The sequence below is a fragment of the Pristiophorus japonicus genome, chromosome 1 (assembly GCF_044704955.1).
Source record: "Pristiophorus japonicus isolate sPriJap1 chromosome 1, sPriJap1.hap1, whole genome shotgun sequence".
Taxonomy (NCBI): domain Eukaryota; kingdom Metazoa; phylum Chordata; class Chondrichthyes; family Pristiophoridae; genus Pristiophorus; species Pristiophorus japonicus.
In genome coordinates, this window is record NC_091977.1 from 375,734,427 (window position 1) to 375,749,936 (window position 15,510).

Here is a 15,510-nt window from a genome sequence, read left to right on the forward strand (position 1 = left end):
ATCCCCCTCCCTCTCTCTATCCCCCTCCCTCTCTCTATCCCTCTCCAGCACATTTCTCGCTCGCTCGCTTCCCCCCCTCTTTCTCGCTTGCCCGCTCCTCTTTTCCCCTCCCCCTGCCCGACTAACATTCTTTGCCAGAGGCAGCCTGTGCAATCGCGGAAACCAAACATTGCGATTGAGCTGCGACCTACAACTTATATTTTTCTTTACATTTTCTTACCTGAGTGTGGTACCAGGAGGAGCAGCGGTACTCCTCCCGACTCCACATTTTTAACCCCCCCCCAAGGATTTCTGTGACTCGATATTGCACATTACATTGGCGGGTTCTGATGCCGCGTTTGCTCCATTACAATGAGGTCTGGAGTGCCCTGGACCTGACCATTCAAGCACAGTGAATGTACTCTGCATCTCCTTTTCCCCCTCCCCCATACCTGAACTTGAGTCTAAGTTCTGTTCCTTGCTCTTTGAAGGACCAGAACAGAATAAATTAATGGGTTCTATTGGTGAATGGAAATTTTTTTTATACTATTTCGTTCGGTGGTACTTGAGTCACTGGATAGTAATTGAAAATGGAATTATCTTCCCTTCCTTATAGAGCTACCCCCATATAGAAAATAATAAGATAACTGGTTTTAAAAAAAAAGTATGTGGAGGAAATAGTAGCAAAATCTATATTAACTTTTATCTTTATTTGCATTACTGTGCTGTGTTGAACTCTCTCTTCTGTTTTATCTTAGGTGGAGGAGGAAATCCAAACACTTTCTCAAGTGCTTGCAGCTAAAGAAAGACATGTTGCTGAGTTAAAGAAGAAGCTAGGATTGACTCCACTACATGAACTTAAACAGAATTTGTCAAAAAGCTGGTTAGATGTACAATCTTCCACAGCGTAAGTGCTTAGTACAACAGTGAGCAATAGAACCATGAATTGAATAAATGTAAAGAAATGGCATTTATTGGGCTTGAATTTCCACTTCATTTTCGGCAGTTTTCTCGGCAGTACTGCTCATTTTCAGCAGAAAACCACCCGGCGAAAATTTCCACTCCATTTTTTTTTAAAGAGTTCTGCCAGTGTTTTCGAAATATTGCTGAGGAGTGGACTGCCGACATGTACCACCGTACAAACCGCTGCTGTCCAAGTTTGGGCTCAGCGGTGACCCGTGGGTAAAATTGAAAAAAAAAACGCCCACGAAAAGCAGCCGGAGCTGGGCAGTTGGTAAGTAGCCCTGCAAAGAAAGGTAAGTTGAAGGGTTTTAAAAAATTATTTTTAAATTCTTTTACAGCGATTAAGTTAAAAAGGGTCTTGAATTTTTTTTCTTGGAAAAAATATTTTTTGTGTTTTCCCCGCTCCCTAGGCCCAATCACAGCCTCGGTCTAAATCTGAGTAATTACCGCCAATTTCATTAAGATCCGCCCAATTTGCCCAGGATCATGTTTAAACGCCGAGAATCTGTGTACGATCCATTTTCTCGCCGGCCGGTATTTTTTTCCTTTTTTACATACAATTTTTCACCGGCATTAATTTAAGAATCTTCGTGATCTTTTTGGGTGGCAATCAGGCGGTGGCGGGTTTTAGGGAAATTCTAGCCCCATTGTATTTTAATGTAAGGTAGATCTGTAGTTATAAAATCGATTGGTATCCTTTTGTTCCAACTCCAGATTAAAATTAATTCATAACATTTGAATCTAAGAGAGAATTACCTGGGATAAATATTGGCTTTTCAGCTCATACTGGCCCACGTTTTGCATTTTTCTTGAGATTTTCCCCCCACCCTCTTCCCCTCCCCCTCTTCCCCTCCTCATAAGTTGGTATTATGTCACCACACACAAGAATGATTATTTACATGAAATGACTTTTTAGAAAGTTTGCCGATACATCTTGCAATTAGATGTCCCTGGGACTCCATTAGTTAAAAGTTAAGATTAAGTTCACGTAGTGGAGTTAATCTTGAGCAGAATTTGTCAAAGTTTGTTATATGCGCAGTCTTCGACAGGTTAAGTCCGACATTTTTTGAAGAGTGCCCAAAAATGTGGGTGCTACAAAGAAATTTTCTGCATCTGCTCAACATACTCGGGAGAAGGTTTCTGCAACCAATGGGTTTTGTTAGCTCCTATTTCATTGCAATCATAAAGCAGTTGTTTTTTCCTATTCCACTCAGTCATGATTAAGAACCAGAGCACAGACATGTTGTTCTATCCTATTCTATGCAGCACCAATCTAACACGTGAGCCTGTACTACATTGTATGTGGGAACAGAAGAGGTGGTCATGCTTGAAATAGTATGACATTCTACAAAGTACCAATTTTTTTTTTAAGTTGCTTGAAGATAATGTCAGGGAGAGAGAAAAGACTGAAACTCCTGAAATGACAGACTAGAAGTTAGTACAGTATTGTAGATCATAGAATTGCTACAGCACAGAAGGAGGCCATTCGGCCCGTCGAGCCTGTGCCGACTCTCTGCAAGAGCACTTCAGCTAGTCCCACGCCTTTTCCCCGGAGACCTGCAAATCTTTTTCCTAGGTACTTGTCCAATTCCCTTTTGAAAGCCATAATTGAATCTGCCTCCGCCACCCTTTTTCAGGCAGTGAATTCCAGATCCGAACCACTCGCTGTGTTTAAAAAAATAAAAAATAAAAGTTTTTCCTAATGTCGCCTTTAGTTCTTCCAATCACCTTAAATCTGTGTCCTCTGGTTCTCCACCCTCTGCAAATGGGAACACTTACTCTCTGTCTAGACCCCTCATGATTTTCAACATCTTTATCAAATCTTCACATTCCACCAGCCTGTCTATGCCTTCTTGAAGTCTATCACTATCCTCCTCACTGTTCACTATACTTCCAAGTTTTGTGTCATCGGCAAATTTTGAAATTGTGCCCTGTACACCCAAGTCCAAGTCATTTAATATATATCAAGAAAAGCAGTGGTCCCAGAACAGACCCCTGGGGAACACTAGGGGTATACCTTCCTCCAGTCCGAAAAACAGTGTTCACCACTACTGTTTCTATCACTTAGCCAATTTCGTATCCATGCTGCCACTGTCCCCACGCACAGGCATCTTTTACTCCTCTAACATGAAGTTCGGGACCTGGAACGTCAAGATCCTCATGGACAACCCCATCAGCAACAGGCCGGAATGCCACACCACCATAGTTGCCCGGGAACTTGGACGCTTTGATATCGACATCGCCGCCCTAAGCGAGACCCAGTGGGCAGGGGAAGGCCAGCTCAAGGAACATGGTGGAGGCTACACCTTCTTCTGGAAAGGGAAACCAGAGGAAGAACGCCGCCTCCACTGGGTCAGCTTCGCCATCAAAAACTAGCTGGTCGACCGCCTCAAAGACTCTCCCTGCAGGGTTAACGAACGTCTCATGATTCTTCGACTCCCCCTATCCCGGAATCAATGCGCCACAGTCATCAGTGTGTACACCCCAACACTCGATGCAACAGATGAGACCAAAGAGGGTTTCTAATCCCACCTCAAAAAATCCCTGTCCCGCGTCCCTGCGGACGACAAACTGATCCTCCTCGGTGACTTCAATGCCAGGGTTGGCAAGGACACAGCCCTCTGGGGAGGTGTGATTGGCAGAGAGGGGGTAGGGAAAGCCAATTCCAGCGGTACCCTTCTGACAAAATGTCTAGAACATTAACTTGTCATCACCAACACCTTGTTTTGCCAGAAGGACAAATACAAGGCATCGTGGCAAATCCCTCATTCCAAACACTGGCACCTGCTTGACTATGTCATCATCCGAGCCAGGGATTGCAAGGATGTGCTCATCACCCGCGCCATGACAGGAGCCTACGATTGCTGGATGGACCACCGCCTAATCCGATACGTCATTAACATCAACATAGCCCCAAAGCGGAGGGGGCAGCAGAAGCAGTGCCGCAAAAAGTCAATGCTGGGGCACTTAATGACCCAGCTAAGAGAGCCCTATACAGTCAGCGCCTCACAGCCTTGATGGCCTTTATGACCCTGAGATGCAGAATGCCCACAGCGCTTGGTCTGCCCTCCAGGCCTCCATAACCAGTGCCTGCGAAAAGACGCTCAGTCACTCAACCAGGATACACCAGGACTGGTTTGATGAGAATGACCAGGAGATCCAAGAGCTAATAAATCGCAAGTGCAGGGCATTTCTGAACCTAAAACAACAACCCAACTCTGGAGCAGTAAAGCAGCATTACATACGGCTTAAGGCCAAGGTTCAACAGAAAACCCGCAACCTAAAGAATAGATGGTGGGTGGAGAAAGCACAGAAGATTCAGCAATTGGCCGACAGCCATGATGTGCGAGGATTCTTCACCGCAGTCAAGGCCACCTATGGCCCAAGGTCCTACCCCACTGCTGGCCAAGAACGGGGAGACACTCAAGGACAACAAGGCATTCAGGACCCACTGGAAGGAGCACTTCGATGATCTCCTTAATCAAGACTCTGCCTTTGACTCAAGTGTCCTCGACTCCATCCCGCAGCATGCTACCCGCCACCATCTCGGCAAAACCCCAGTCCTGCACGAGGTAGAAAAGGTAATCCGCCAGCTCAAGAACAACAAGGCAAAGGGAGCGGATGGAATCCCTGCTGAGGCACTGAAGTATGGCGGAGAGGCACTATTGTACGAATGCATGACCTCATCTCTCTCATCTGGAAGGAGGAGAGCATGCTGGGAGATCTGAGATGCAGTGATCGTGACCATCTTTAAAAAGGGGACAAGTCTGACTGCGGCAACTACAGAGGAACCTCCGTTATCAGCCACAGGGAAAGTCATCGCTAGAATCCTCCTTAACCGTCTTCTCCCTGAGGCTGAGGAGCTGCTCCCGGAGTCACAGTGCGGATTTCGTCCACTACGAGGTACAACGGACGTGATTTTTATGGCACGACAGCTATAAGAAAAATGCAGGGAACAGCACCAACCCTTGAACATGGCCGCTTTTGACCTTACAAAGGCCTTTGACACTGTCAACTGCGAGGAACTATGGAGTGTCCTCCTCTGCCCCCAAAAGGTTGTCACCATCCTCCGTCTGCTCCACGACAGCATGCAGGTCGTGATCCTGACCAACGGATCCATCACAGACCCAATTCACGTCCAGACCGGGGTCAAGCAGGGCTGCGTCATCGTGCCATCCCTTTTCTCGATCTTCCTCGCTGCAATGCTCCACCTCACACTCAACAAGCTCCCTGCTGGAGTGGAACTAAACTAAAGAACCAGTGGGAACCTAATCATCCTTCATCGTCTCCAGGCCAGATCCAAGACCGTCCCAACCTCTGTCGTCGAACTAGAGTACGTGGACGGCTCTTGCGTCTGCGCACATTCAGAGACTGAACTCCAAGTCATCGTCAACATCTTCACTGAGGCGTACGAAAGCATGGGCCTTACACTAAACATTCGTAAGACAAAGGTCCTCCACCAACCTGATCCCGCTACACAGCACTGCCCCCCCTCCCCACAGTCAAGATCCACGGTGCGGCCCTGGACAACATGGACCACTTTCCATACATCGGGAACCTACTATCAGCAAGGGCAGTCATCGACGACGAGATTCAACACCGTCTCCAGTGCGCCAGCGCAGCCTTCGGCCACCTCAGAGTGTTCGAAGATCAGGCCCTCAAATCTTCCACCAAGCTCATGGTCTACAGGGCTGTAGTGATACCCACCCTCCTATATGGCTCAGAGACGTGGACCATATACAGTAGACACCTCAAATCGCTGGAGAAATACCACCAGTGATGTCTCCGCAAGATCCTGCAAATCCCCTGGGAGGACAGACGGATTAACGTTCGCGTCCTTGATCAGGTCAACATCCCCAGCATCGAAGCACTGACCACACTCGACCAGCTCCGTTAGGGGCGCCACATTGCCCACATGCCTGTCACAAGACTCCCAAAGCAAGCACTCTACTCAGAACACCTACACGACAAGCGAGCCCAAGGTGGGCAGAGGAAAAGTTTCAAGGACGCCCTCAAAGCCGCCTCGATAAAATGCAACATCCCCACCAACACCTAGGAGTCCCTGGTCAAAGACTGTCCTAAATGGAGAAAGTGCATCCAGGAGGGCGCTGAGCACCTCGAGTCTCGTCACCAAGAGCATTCAGAAAACAAGCGCAGGCAGTGAAAAGAGCATGCGGAAAACCTGTCCCACCCACCCTTTCCTTCGACTGTCCCGCTTGCACAGAGACTGTGAACAGTCCAATACGGGAATTAGTCACTTAAGAACTCACTTTTCGAGTGGAAGCAAGTCTTCCTCGATTTTGAGGGATGCCCATGATGATAAGAGGTAACAAAGCCATGGATGAGGGCTTCAGCAGCAGATGAGCTGAAGTAAGGTCAGAGACAGGCGATGTTACAGAGGTGGAACTCGGTGGTCTTAGTTATGCTAAGGATATGTGATCAAAAACTCATTTCCGGGTCAAATATGACACCAAGGTTGTGAAAAGTCTGGTTCAGCCTCACAGAAGTTGAGAGGGATGGAGTCAGTGGCTAGAGAACGGTGTTTGTGGCAGGGACCAACAACAATGGCATCGGTCTTCCCAATATTAATAGAGGAAAATTTCTGCTCATCCAGAACTGGATGTCGGAGAAGCAGTCTGACAATTTAGAGAACGAGGAGGGGTCGAGAGAAGTGGTAGCTGGGCTTCATCAGCGTATATGTAAAAACTGATGCTGTATTTTAAGATGATGTTGCCAAGGGGCAACATGTAGATGAGAAATAAGAGAGGGCCAAGGATAGATCCTTGTGGGAAGAGATGCCGTTGCAGGTGATTCTCTGGCTGTGATTAGATAGATAAGAAGCAGGAGCTAGGCAAGTGCAGTCCCACCCAACTGGACGATGGTGGAGAGGCCTAGGAGAAGGATAGTGTGGTCAACCGTGTCAAAGGCTGCAGACAAGTCAAGAAGGACGAATAGGGATAGTTTGGCTTTGTCACAGTCACACGGGATGTAATTTGTAACTTTGAGAGACGTTTCGGTACTGTGGCAAGCACGGAAATCAGTTTGGAGGGATTCAAACATGGAATTGCAGGAAAGGTGGGCACAGATTTGGAAGGTGACCGCGTTCAAGGACTTTGGAGAGGAAAGAGAGGTTGGAGATGGGGCGGTAGTTTGCAAGTACGGGAGGGCTCGAGGGTTTGTATTTTGAGGAGAGGGGTGATGACGGCAGATTTGAGGGAGAGTACCCGAGGAGAGAGAACCATTAACAATGTCCGCTAACATGAGAGCCAGAAAAGGAAGTTGGGTGGTCAGCAGTTTGGTGGGAATAAGATCATGGGAGCGGGAAGTGGGTCTCATAAGAACATAAGAAATAGGAGCAGGAGTAGGCCATACAGCCCCTTGAGCCTGCTCCGCCATTTAATACGATCATGGCTGATCCGATCATGGACTCGGGTCCACTTCCCTGCCTACTCTCCATAATCCCTTATTGTTTAAAACTGTCTATTTCTGTCTTATTTATTCAATGTCCCAGCTTCCACAGCTCTCTGAGGCAGTGAATTCCACAGATCCACAACCCTCAGAAGAAATTTCTCCTTATCTCAGTTTTAATTGGGCGGCCCCTTATTCTAAGATCATACCCTCTAGTTCTGGTCTCCCCTATCAATGTAAACATCCTCTCTGCATCCACCTTGTCAAGCCCCCTCATTATCTTATATGTTTCGATAAGATCACTTCTCATTCTTCTGAATTTCAATGAGTAGAGGCCCAACCTATCTCAACCTTTCCTCATAAGTCAACCTCCTCATCTCTGGAATCAACCTTGTGAACCGTCTCTGAATTGCTTCCAAAGCAAGTATATCCTTTCATAAATATGGAAACCTAAACTGCACGCAGTATTCCAGCCATGGCCTCACCAATACCCTGTATAGCTGTAGCAAGACTTCCCTACGTTTATACTCCATCCCCTTTGCAATAAAGGCCAAGATTCCATTGGCCTTCCTGATCACTTGCTGTACCTGCATACTAACCTTTTGTGTTTCATGCACAAGTACCCCCAGGTCCTGCTGTACTGCAGCAGTTTGCAATCTTTCTCATTTAAATAATAACTTACTCTTTGATTTTTTTCTGCCAAAGTACATGACCTCACACTTTCCAACATTGTACTCCATCTGCCAAATTTTTGCCCACTCACCAAGCCTGTTTATGTCCTTTTGCAGATTTTGTGTGCCCTCCTCACACATTGCTTTTCCTCCCACCTTTGTATCGTCAGCAAACTTGGCTACGTTACACAGTCCCTTGCTCCAATTTGTTAATATAGATTGTAAATAGTTGTGGTCCCAGCACTGATCCCTGCACCATCCCACTGGTTACTGATTGCCAACCTGAGAATGAACCATTTATCCCTACTCTGTTTTCTGTTCGTTAGCCAATCCTCTATCCATGCTAATATAATATTCTCAACCCCATGATCTTTTATCTTGTGCAGTAACCTTTTTATGTGGCACCTTGTCAAATGCCTTCTGGAAGTCCAAATACACTACATCCACTGGTTCCCTTTTATCCACCCTGTTCGTTACATCCTCACAACTCCAGCAAATTTGTCAAACGTGACTTCCCCTTCATAAATCCATGCTGACTCTGCCTGACTGAATTTTGCTTTTCCAAATGTCCTGCTACTTATTCTTTAATAATGGACTCCCAACATCTTCCCAACCACAGATGTTAGGTTAACTGGTCTATAGTTTCCTGCTTTTTGTCTGCCTCCTTTTTTGAATAGGGGCATTACATTTGCAATTTTCCAATCTGCTGGGACCTCCCCTGAATCCAGGGAATTTTGGTAAATTACAACCAATGCATTCACAATCCCTGCCACCGCTACTCTTAAGACCCGAGGGTGAAAGCCATCAGGTCCAAGGGATTTATCCGCCATTAGTCCCATTAGCTTACTGAGTACCACCTCCTTAGTGATTGTGATTGTGTTAAGTTCCTCCCCTCCCTAGAGCCCCTTGACTATCCACTGTTGGAATATTATTAGTGTCCTCTACCGTAAAGACTGATACAAAATATGGACAGGATGAGATTGGAAAGCTTATGAGGGGAGATCGGAGAGAAACGGAAGAAAGATGTGAGGTCAGGGCTAGGCAGAGGGCTTCCTTAGAGGAAGTTTGACCCGGTGGGCTAGGGGAAGGAAATGAAGCGACAGAGGCGGCCGAACGGATCGTCTCCTCTCCATCTTTGAGACAAAAGTCCATGAGCTCCTCACACTTATTGTCGGTGGAGACTAGGGAGAGGGGTTTAAAAAGACGGTTAGCAGTGGAGAATAGAAGCCGGGGTTTATCTTTACATTCCAGAATGATTCTGGAATAGTGAGCAATTTCTGCAGATGAGAGCAGGACCCGATAATGCTTTATGTGGTCCAGCCAGATCTGGTGGTGAATGGCTAAACCAGTTGTCCGCCACATCCGTTCAAGTCTGCGTCCCTTGGACTTAAGGTAGCAAAAATCAGGGCTGTACCAGGGGGAATGGGGCCAGGGTGAGTAATTGTTTTAACTGGGACTAGGCATCTTGTATCCGGCATGTTCGCATGCCTGACACAACTCCCAAAGCAAGTGCTCTGCTCGGAACTCCTGCACAGCATGCGAGCTCCAGGTGGGCAAGGAAACGTTTCAAGGACACCCTCCTTGATAAAGTGCAATATCCCCACCGATACCTGGGAGTCCATGGCCAAAGACTTTCCTAGATGGAGGAAGAGTATCCGGGAGGGTACTGAGCACCTCGAGTCTCGTCACCGAGAGCATGCAGAAAACAAGTGGAAAAAGCGTGCGGCAAACCAGACTCCCCACCCACCCTTTCCTCCAACGACTGTCCCGCCTGTGACAGAGACTGTAATTCCCGTATTGGACTGTTCAGTCACCTGAGAACTCACTTTTGGAGTGGAAGCAAGTCTTCCTCGATTTCAAGGGACTGCCAACGACTTAGATGACGGGATAGAAAGCCACATATCCAAGTTTGCTGATGACACATAGGCTGCATTGTAAGCAGTGTAGATGAAAGCATAACATTACAAAGAAATAGTGATAGATTAAGTGAATAGGAAAACTGTGACAAATTGATTTCACTGTGCCCAAGTGTAAGGTTCTCCACGTTGAACCTAAAAAGGATAAAACAGGGTACTTTCTAAATGATGAAAAGCTAAAAACAGTGGGGGTCCAGGTACATAGATTATTAAGATGTTGTGAACAGGTACAGAAAATAATCACAAAAGCTAATGGAATACTGGCCTTTATATCTAGAGAACTCGAATACAAGGGGGTAAAAGTTGTACTGTGGCTATACAAAGCCCTGGTTAGACCACACCTGGAGTACTGTGAGCAGTACTGGGCACCACACCTTAGGAAGGATATATTGGCCCTGGAGGGAGTACAGCATAGGTTTACCAAAATGATACTTGGACTCCAGTGGTTAAATTACGAGGAGAGATTACACAAATTAGTGTTGTATTCCCTGAAATTTACACGGTTAAGAGGTGTTTTGATTGAAGTTTTCAGGGTACTAAGAAGAACAGATTGGGTAGATGAAGAGCAATTATCTCTGCTGATTCACGAGTCCAGGACTAGGAGGGCATAGTCTAAAAATTAGAACAAGACCTATCGGGAATGAAATTTATGAAACACTATGGGCCCAAGTTTCGAGCCGTGCCTAGAACGGCGCATTCCCGACCTGGACGCCCGTTTTTCGCGCCACAAAGTGCGCCTAAAAAAAACCCTCCAGATTCTCCACCTCCCTGCAGGTCCTCTGGCCCTCGGCGCAGCGCAGCAGGAGCTGTAGGGGGCGGAGCCAGGTCCCTGCGCTGAAAACAGTGCCGGGACCTCTGCACATGCGCGCTACAGTGGGCACGCATGTGCAGTAGCTCCAGGCGCCTGAAACTGTGTGGGAGGGGCCCGAAGCACGCAGCCCCTAGCCTGGCCGAATGCCTTACTGGGGCTGCGTGAATAAGGCTCCTCTCACGGCCAGCTCCTGCTTCCTCCCTCCCCCCCCGACCAGACCCAATTTACCCCCTCCCCCCCCCCCCGCCCTTGCCTCCGGACGAGACCCGACACCCGCTCCCCGTCCCCATCCCATCCCCCGCCACCCCCCCCCCCCCCCGACTGGACCCGACCTGACTCCTGCTCCCTCCGGACCCGACCCGATTCCCCCTCCTGCTCCCCCCCCCCCCCCCCCCCGACTGGACCCGACCCGACTCCCGCTCCCCCCCAGCCTCCGGACCCGACCCGACTCCCGCTCCCCCCCCCCCCGACTGGACCCGACCCAACTCCCAGCTCTCTTTCCTCCCCCTCCCCCCAACCCGACTCCCGCTCCCGCCCCCCCCCCCCCACCCCGACTGGACCCGACCAGACTCCCGCTCTCCTCTTTCCCCCCCCGACCTGACTCCCGCTCCCCCCCCGGCCTCCAGACCCGATTCCCGCTCCCGCTCCCCCCCCCCCCCCCCCGACTGGACCCGACCCAACTCCCAGCTCTCTTTCCTCCCCCTCCCCCCGACCCGACTCCCGCTCCCGCCCCCCCCCCCCCCCACCCCGACTGGACCCGACCAGACTCCCGCTCTCCTCTTCCCCCCCCCCCCCGACCTGACTCCCGCTCTCCCCCCCCCCCCCCCCCCCGCCTCCGCCTCCAGACCTGATTCCCGCTCCCGCTCTCCCCTCCCCCCCCCCCCCCCCCCCGACTGGACCCGACCCGACTCCCGCTCTCTTTCTTCCCCCTCCCCCCGACCTGACTCCTGCCCCCCCCCCCCCCTCCGGACCCGACCTGATTCCCGCTTCCGCTCACACCCCCCCCCCCCACTCAACCCCAACTGGACCCGACTCCCGCTCTCTTTTCCCCCCACTCCTGACCTGACTCCCGCTCACCCCCGCCGACTGGACCCGACCCGATTCCCGCCCCCCTCCCGGACCTGACCCAACCCGATTTCCCGCCCCCCTCCCGGACCCGACCCAACCCGATTTCCCCCACCCCCGACCCGACTCCCGCTCCCACCCCCCCCCCCCCGGACTGGATCCGACCTGACCTCCCCCTCCCCGACCTGACCTCTCCCTCCCCCCTCTCTCTCCCTCCCTCCCCCCCCTCTCCCTCCTCTCCCCTCTCTCTCTCTCCCTCACTCCCCCCCTCTCTCTCTCCCTCACTCCCCCCCTCTCTCTCTCCCTCACTCCCCCCCTCTCTCTCTCCCTCACTCCCTCCCCTCTCTCTCTCCCTCACTCCCCCCCTCTCTCTCTCCCTCACTCCCCCCCCTCTCTCTCTCCCTCACTCCCCCCCCCTCTCTCTCTCCCTCACTCCCCCCCCCTCTCTCTCTCCCTCACTCCCCCCCCCTCTCTCTCTCCCTCACTCCCCCTCTCTCTCTCCCTCACTCCCCCTCTCTCTCTCCCTCACTCCCCCCCCCTCTCTCTCTCCCTCACTCCCCCCCTCTCTCTCTCCCTCACTCCCCCCCTCTCTCTCTCCCTCATTCCCCCCTCACTTCCCCCCTCTCTCTCTCTCCCTCACTCCCCCCCCCTCTCTCTCTCCCTCACTCCCCCCCCCTCTCTCTCTCCCTCACTCCCCCTCTCTCTCTCCCTCACTCCCCCTCTCTCTCTCCCTCACTCCCCCCCCCTCTCTCTCTCCCTCACTCCCCCCCTCTCTCTCTCCCTCACTCCCCCCCTCTCTCTCTCCCTCATTCCCCCCTCACTTCCCCCCCTCTCTCTCTCTCCCTCACTTCCCCCCCTCTCTCTCTCCCTCACTTCCCCCCCTCTCTCTCTCCCTCACTTCCCCCCCTCTCTCTCTCTCCCTCACTTCCCCCCCCCCTCTCTCTCTCTCTCCCTCACTTCCCCCCCTCTCTCTCTCTCCCTCACTTCCCCCCCTCTCTCTCTCCCTCACTTCCCCCCCTCTCTCTCTCTCCCTCACTTCCCCCCCCCCTCTCTCTCTCTCTCCCTCACTTCCCCCCCTCTCTCTCTCTCCCTCACTTCCCCCCTCTCTCTCTCTCTCTCCCTCACTTCCCCCCCTCTCTCTCTCTCTCTCTCTCTCCCTCCCTCACTCCCCCCCCCTCTCTCTCTCTCCCTCACTCCCTCCACCCCCCCACCGAACCAACGCCACCAACTGTAAATCTGGTGCTGGGGATGGGCCCTGCCCGAACTCTCGGGCCGGCCCGTTCAGCCTTCGGTCCCGAAAGGCCTGCCTGAAGCACTTTCACACAGGTAGGAAGATGGTTTATTTAATCTTTTCTTTGCTTACAAATGTTTATTCAGGTTGGATTTATTTGTATAATATTTGTATCAGTATAAATAAGGATTTATTGTAGAATTTAATGACTTCCCTTCCCCCCCCCCACCTCGTTCTGGACGCCTAATTTGTAACCTGCGCCTGATTTTTTAATGTGTAGAACAGGTTTTTTCAGTTCTACAAAAATCTTCACTTGCTCCATTCTAAGTTAGTTTGGAGTACGTTTTCACTGTGGAAACTTTGAAATCAGTCGTCAGTGGCTAGACACGCCCCCTTTTGAAGAAAAAATTCTGTTCCAAAGTGGAACTGTTCTACCTGACTAGAACTGCAGAAATAAAAATGTGGAGAATTGCGATTTCTAAGATAGTCCGTTCTCCACCAGTTGCTCCTTTTTTAAAAAAAAATCAGATGCAAATCATGTGGAAACTTGGGCCCTATGTGTGTATGAGGGTGGTAGAAGTTTGGAACTCTCTTTCTTTCGCAAAAGGTAATTGATGCTAGATCAATGGTTAATTTTAAATGAATGATAAATTTCTGTTAACCAAAGGTATTAAAGGATATGGGGCAACGGCGGGTATACGGAGTTGGGTCGAAGATCCACCATAATCTCATTGAATGGCGGAACATGCTCAAGGGGCTAAATGGCCTACTCCTGTTCCTATGTTCCTTGAATATATGACAAAAAATGGCGACTTGTTCATTTGTGAACACTAGTACCATTATCTTTTGCCCTCTAACCCACTTCATCTGAAAACTACACTGAGTCTTGTCTCCCTGTGTGCATCACTATGGGAGATTGGCTCATATGATAATATATCTCCCATGGGTGAGTTGCAAGATTCGGCACATAGGGCTGGATTTTTGGCTTTTTGCGATTTTGCCTGTTTCCGGGTGTAAATCGCAGCAAAAATCAAAATTTTGGTGCTAGAGCATGCAACTTTCGGCAAATGAAAGTTCACGATGGGCATTAGTGCTAACTCCAGCGTTGCGCCACAGAATTTGTGCACCGAAGCCAAAGGTTCTGACCAAAACAAAAATCTGCTGTTCTGTGCATGCAGAATCTCCCTCCACCCCCCTCCCTGCCCACGCCACGCTTCTGGTCTGCTGTCCAATCGCAAATGCAGGGCGCGGCCTCCGCGTGCATGCGCAGTACACCCAGGGCTGAATCAGCCATTTTATTATTTGATTTTCATGATCTTGGAGGAGGACAGCAGGCAGTGTGCATGAAGATTCACACAGGAAGCTAACAAAGCTGTTGTGGGGGCTGTGGAGAGAAGATGGCAGGAACTCAATAGGAGGGGTAGATCTAGACCCCGGCCAGGGTTTTTTTGGACAGAATCTGGAGGGAGATAGCTGAGGAGGTCTCTGCCTCGGACACAGTAATAAGGTCTGCCACACAGTGCTGGAAAAAGTTCAATGATCTTTCGAGGGTCGTTGGAGTGAGTACAATTTTTATTCATGCACTTCTTTATTACTTAAATTATAAATCTGACACACTGTTAGTTCTCATGCTGTTACTGTCTCTGAGCACTCTGTGGGTTGCCTCCTAAAATGCATGACACATAGGTAGGCTTAGTGTAGCATCCTATTTGCCATGAATGATCTTTACGCATTATTAAGATTGCTTTCTGAGATCTCATGATGTTTCCACACTTCGATGTCCACCTGATGAAACAAGTGCAATTTCCAAGGCCATTAAACTGTATTACATTCAGACAGTATAGTATAAGTGCTTTGATGGCTATCTGTAGTGTGTGCCACAAGAGCAGATGGACCCTCTGGTAACCATTCCCATTTAAATCTTTGCAGGCAAAGAAGTCACACAACCGCCGCGAACGAGTGTGGACAGATGGTGGTCCACCTCAGACCCTGCCACTTACAGACCTGGAGGAGCGAGTGGCAGGCCTCATCCACATCTCAGGTCGGGCAACTGCCACTCGTAGCGCTGACCCTCGCTTGTGTCCTGAAGGCAAGTCCTGCACACTCCCTGGGCTGGATTGGAGCAATGTCATGCAGTGTCTCTGGACTAGATATAATGGAGTCGCGGCAGTCCTTCAAATAAGCCTGTGTTATGTGACCACCTTCATGGCACCCTGCCCCCTTGCCTGCTGCTAACCACTCGTCTGTTGTTTTCTACTTCCAGATAACCAGTCGGAGGCACCGAATTCCTGGGATCAACCAGCCCAACATGTGGAGCAAGAGGATAAATTTTAGGAAGAGGAGTTGACTGAGCAGCTGACTCCGGGGGTGGTGGGCGGGATGAGGCTACATTCCTGGGCTTTGAGATCTCTGAGGCTCCTGTGACCAGTAGCGTGCAGCAACGCAGTTCTGGGGTCGAATCCTGCA

At 50.2% G+C, this 15,510-nt stretch overlaps 1 protein-coding gene across 2 annotated transcripts in view; it reads left to right on the forward strand.

Moving 5' to 3' along the window:
• The window catches only part of LOC139273964 (tumor protein D52-like), a 375,101-nt gene that overhangs the window by 87,187 nt on the left and 272,404 nt on the right, over positions 1-15,510 (forward strand). For both annotated transcript variants that reach the window (XM_070891045.1, XM_070891039.1), the window contains exon 3: positions 738-886. In XM_070891045.1, the coding sequence (XP_070747146.1) occupies positions 738-886 (149 nt within the window). The remainder of the gene's footprint in view (positions 1-737; positions 887-15,510) is intronic.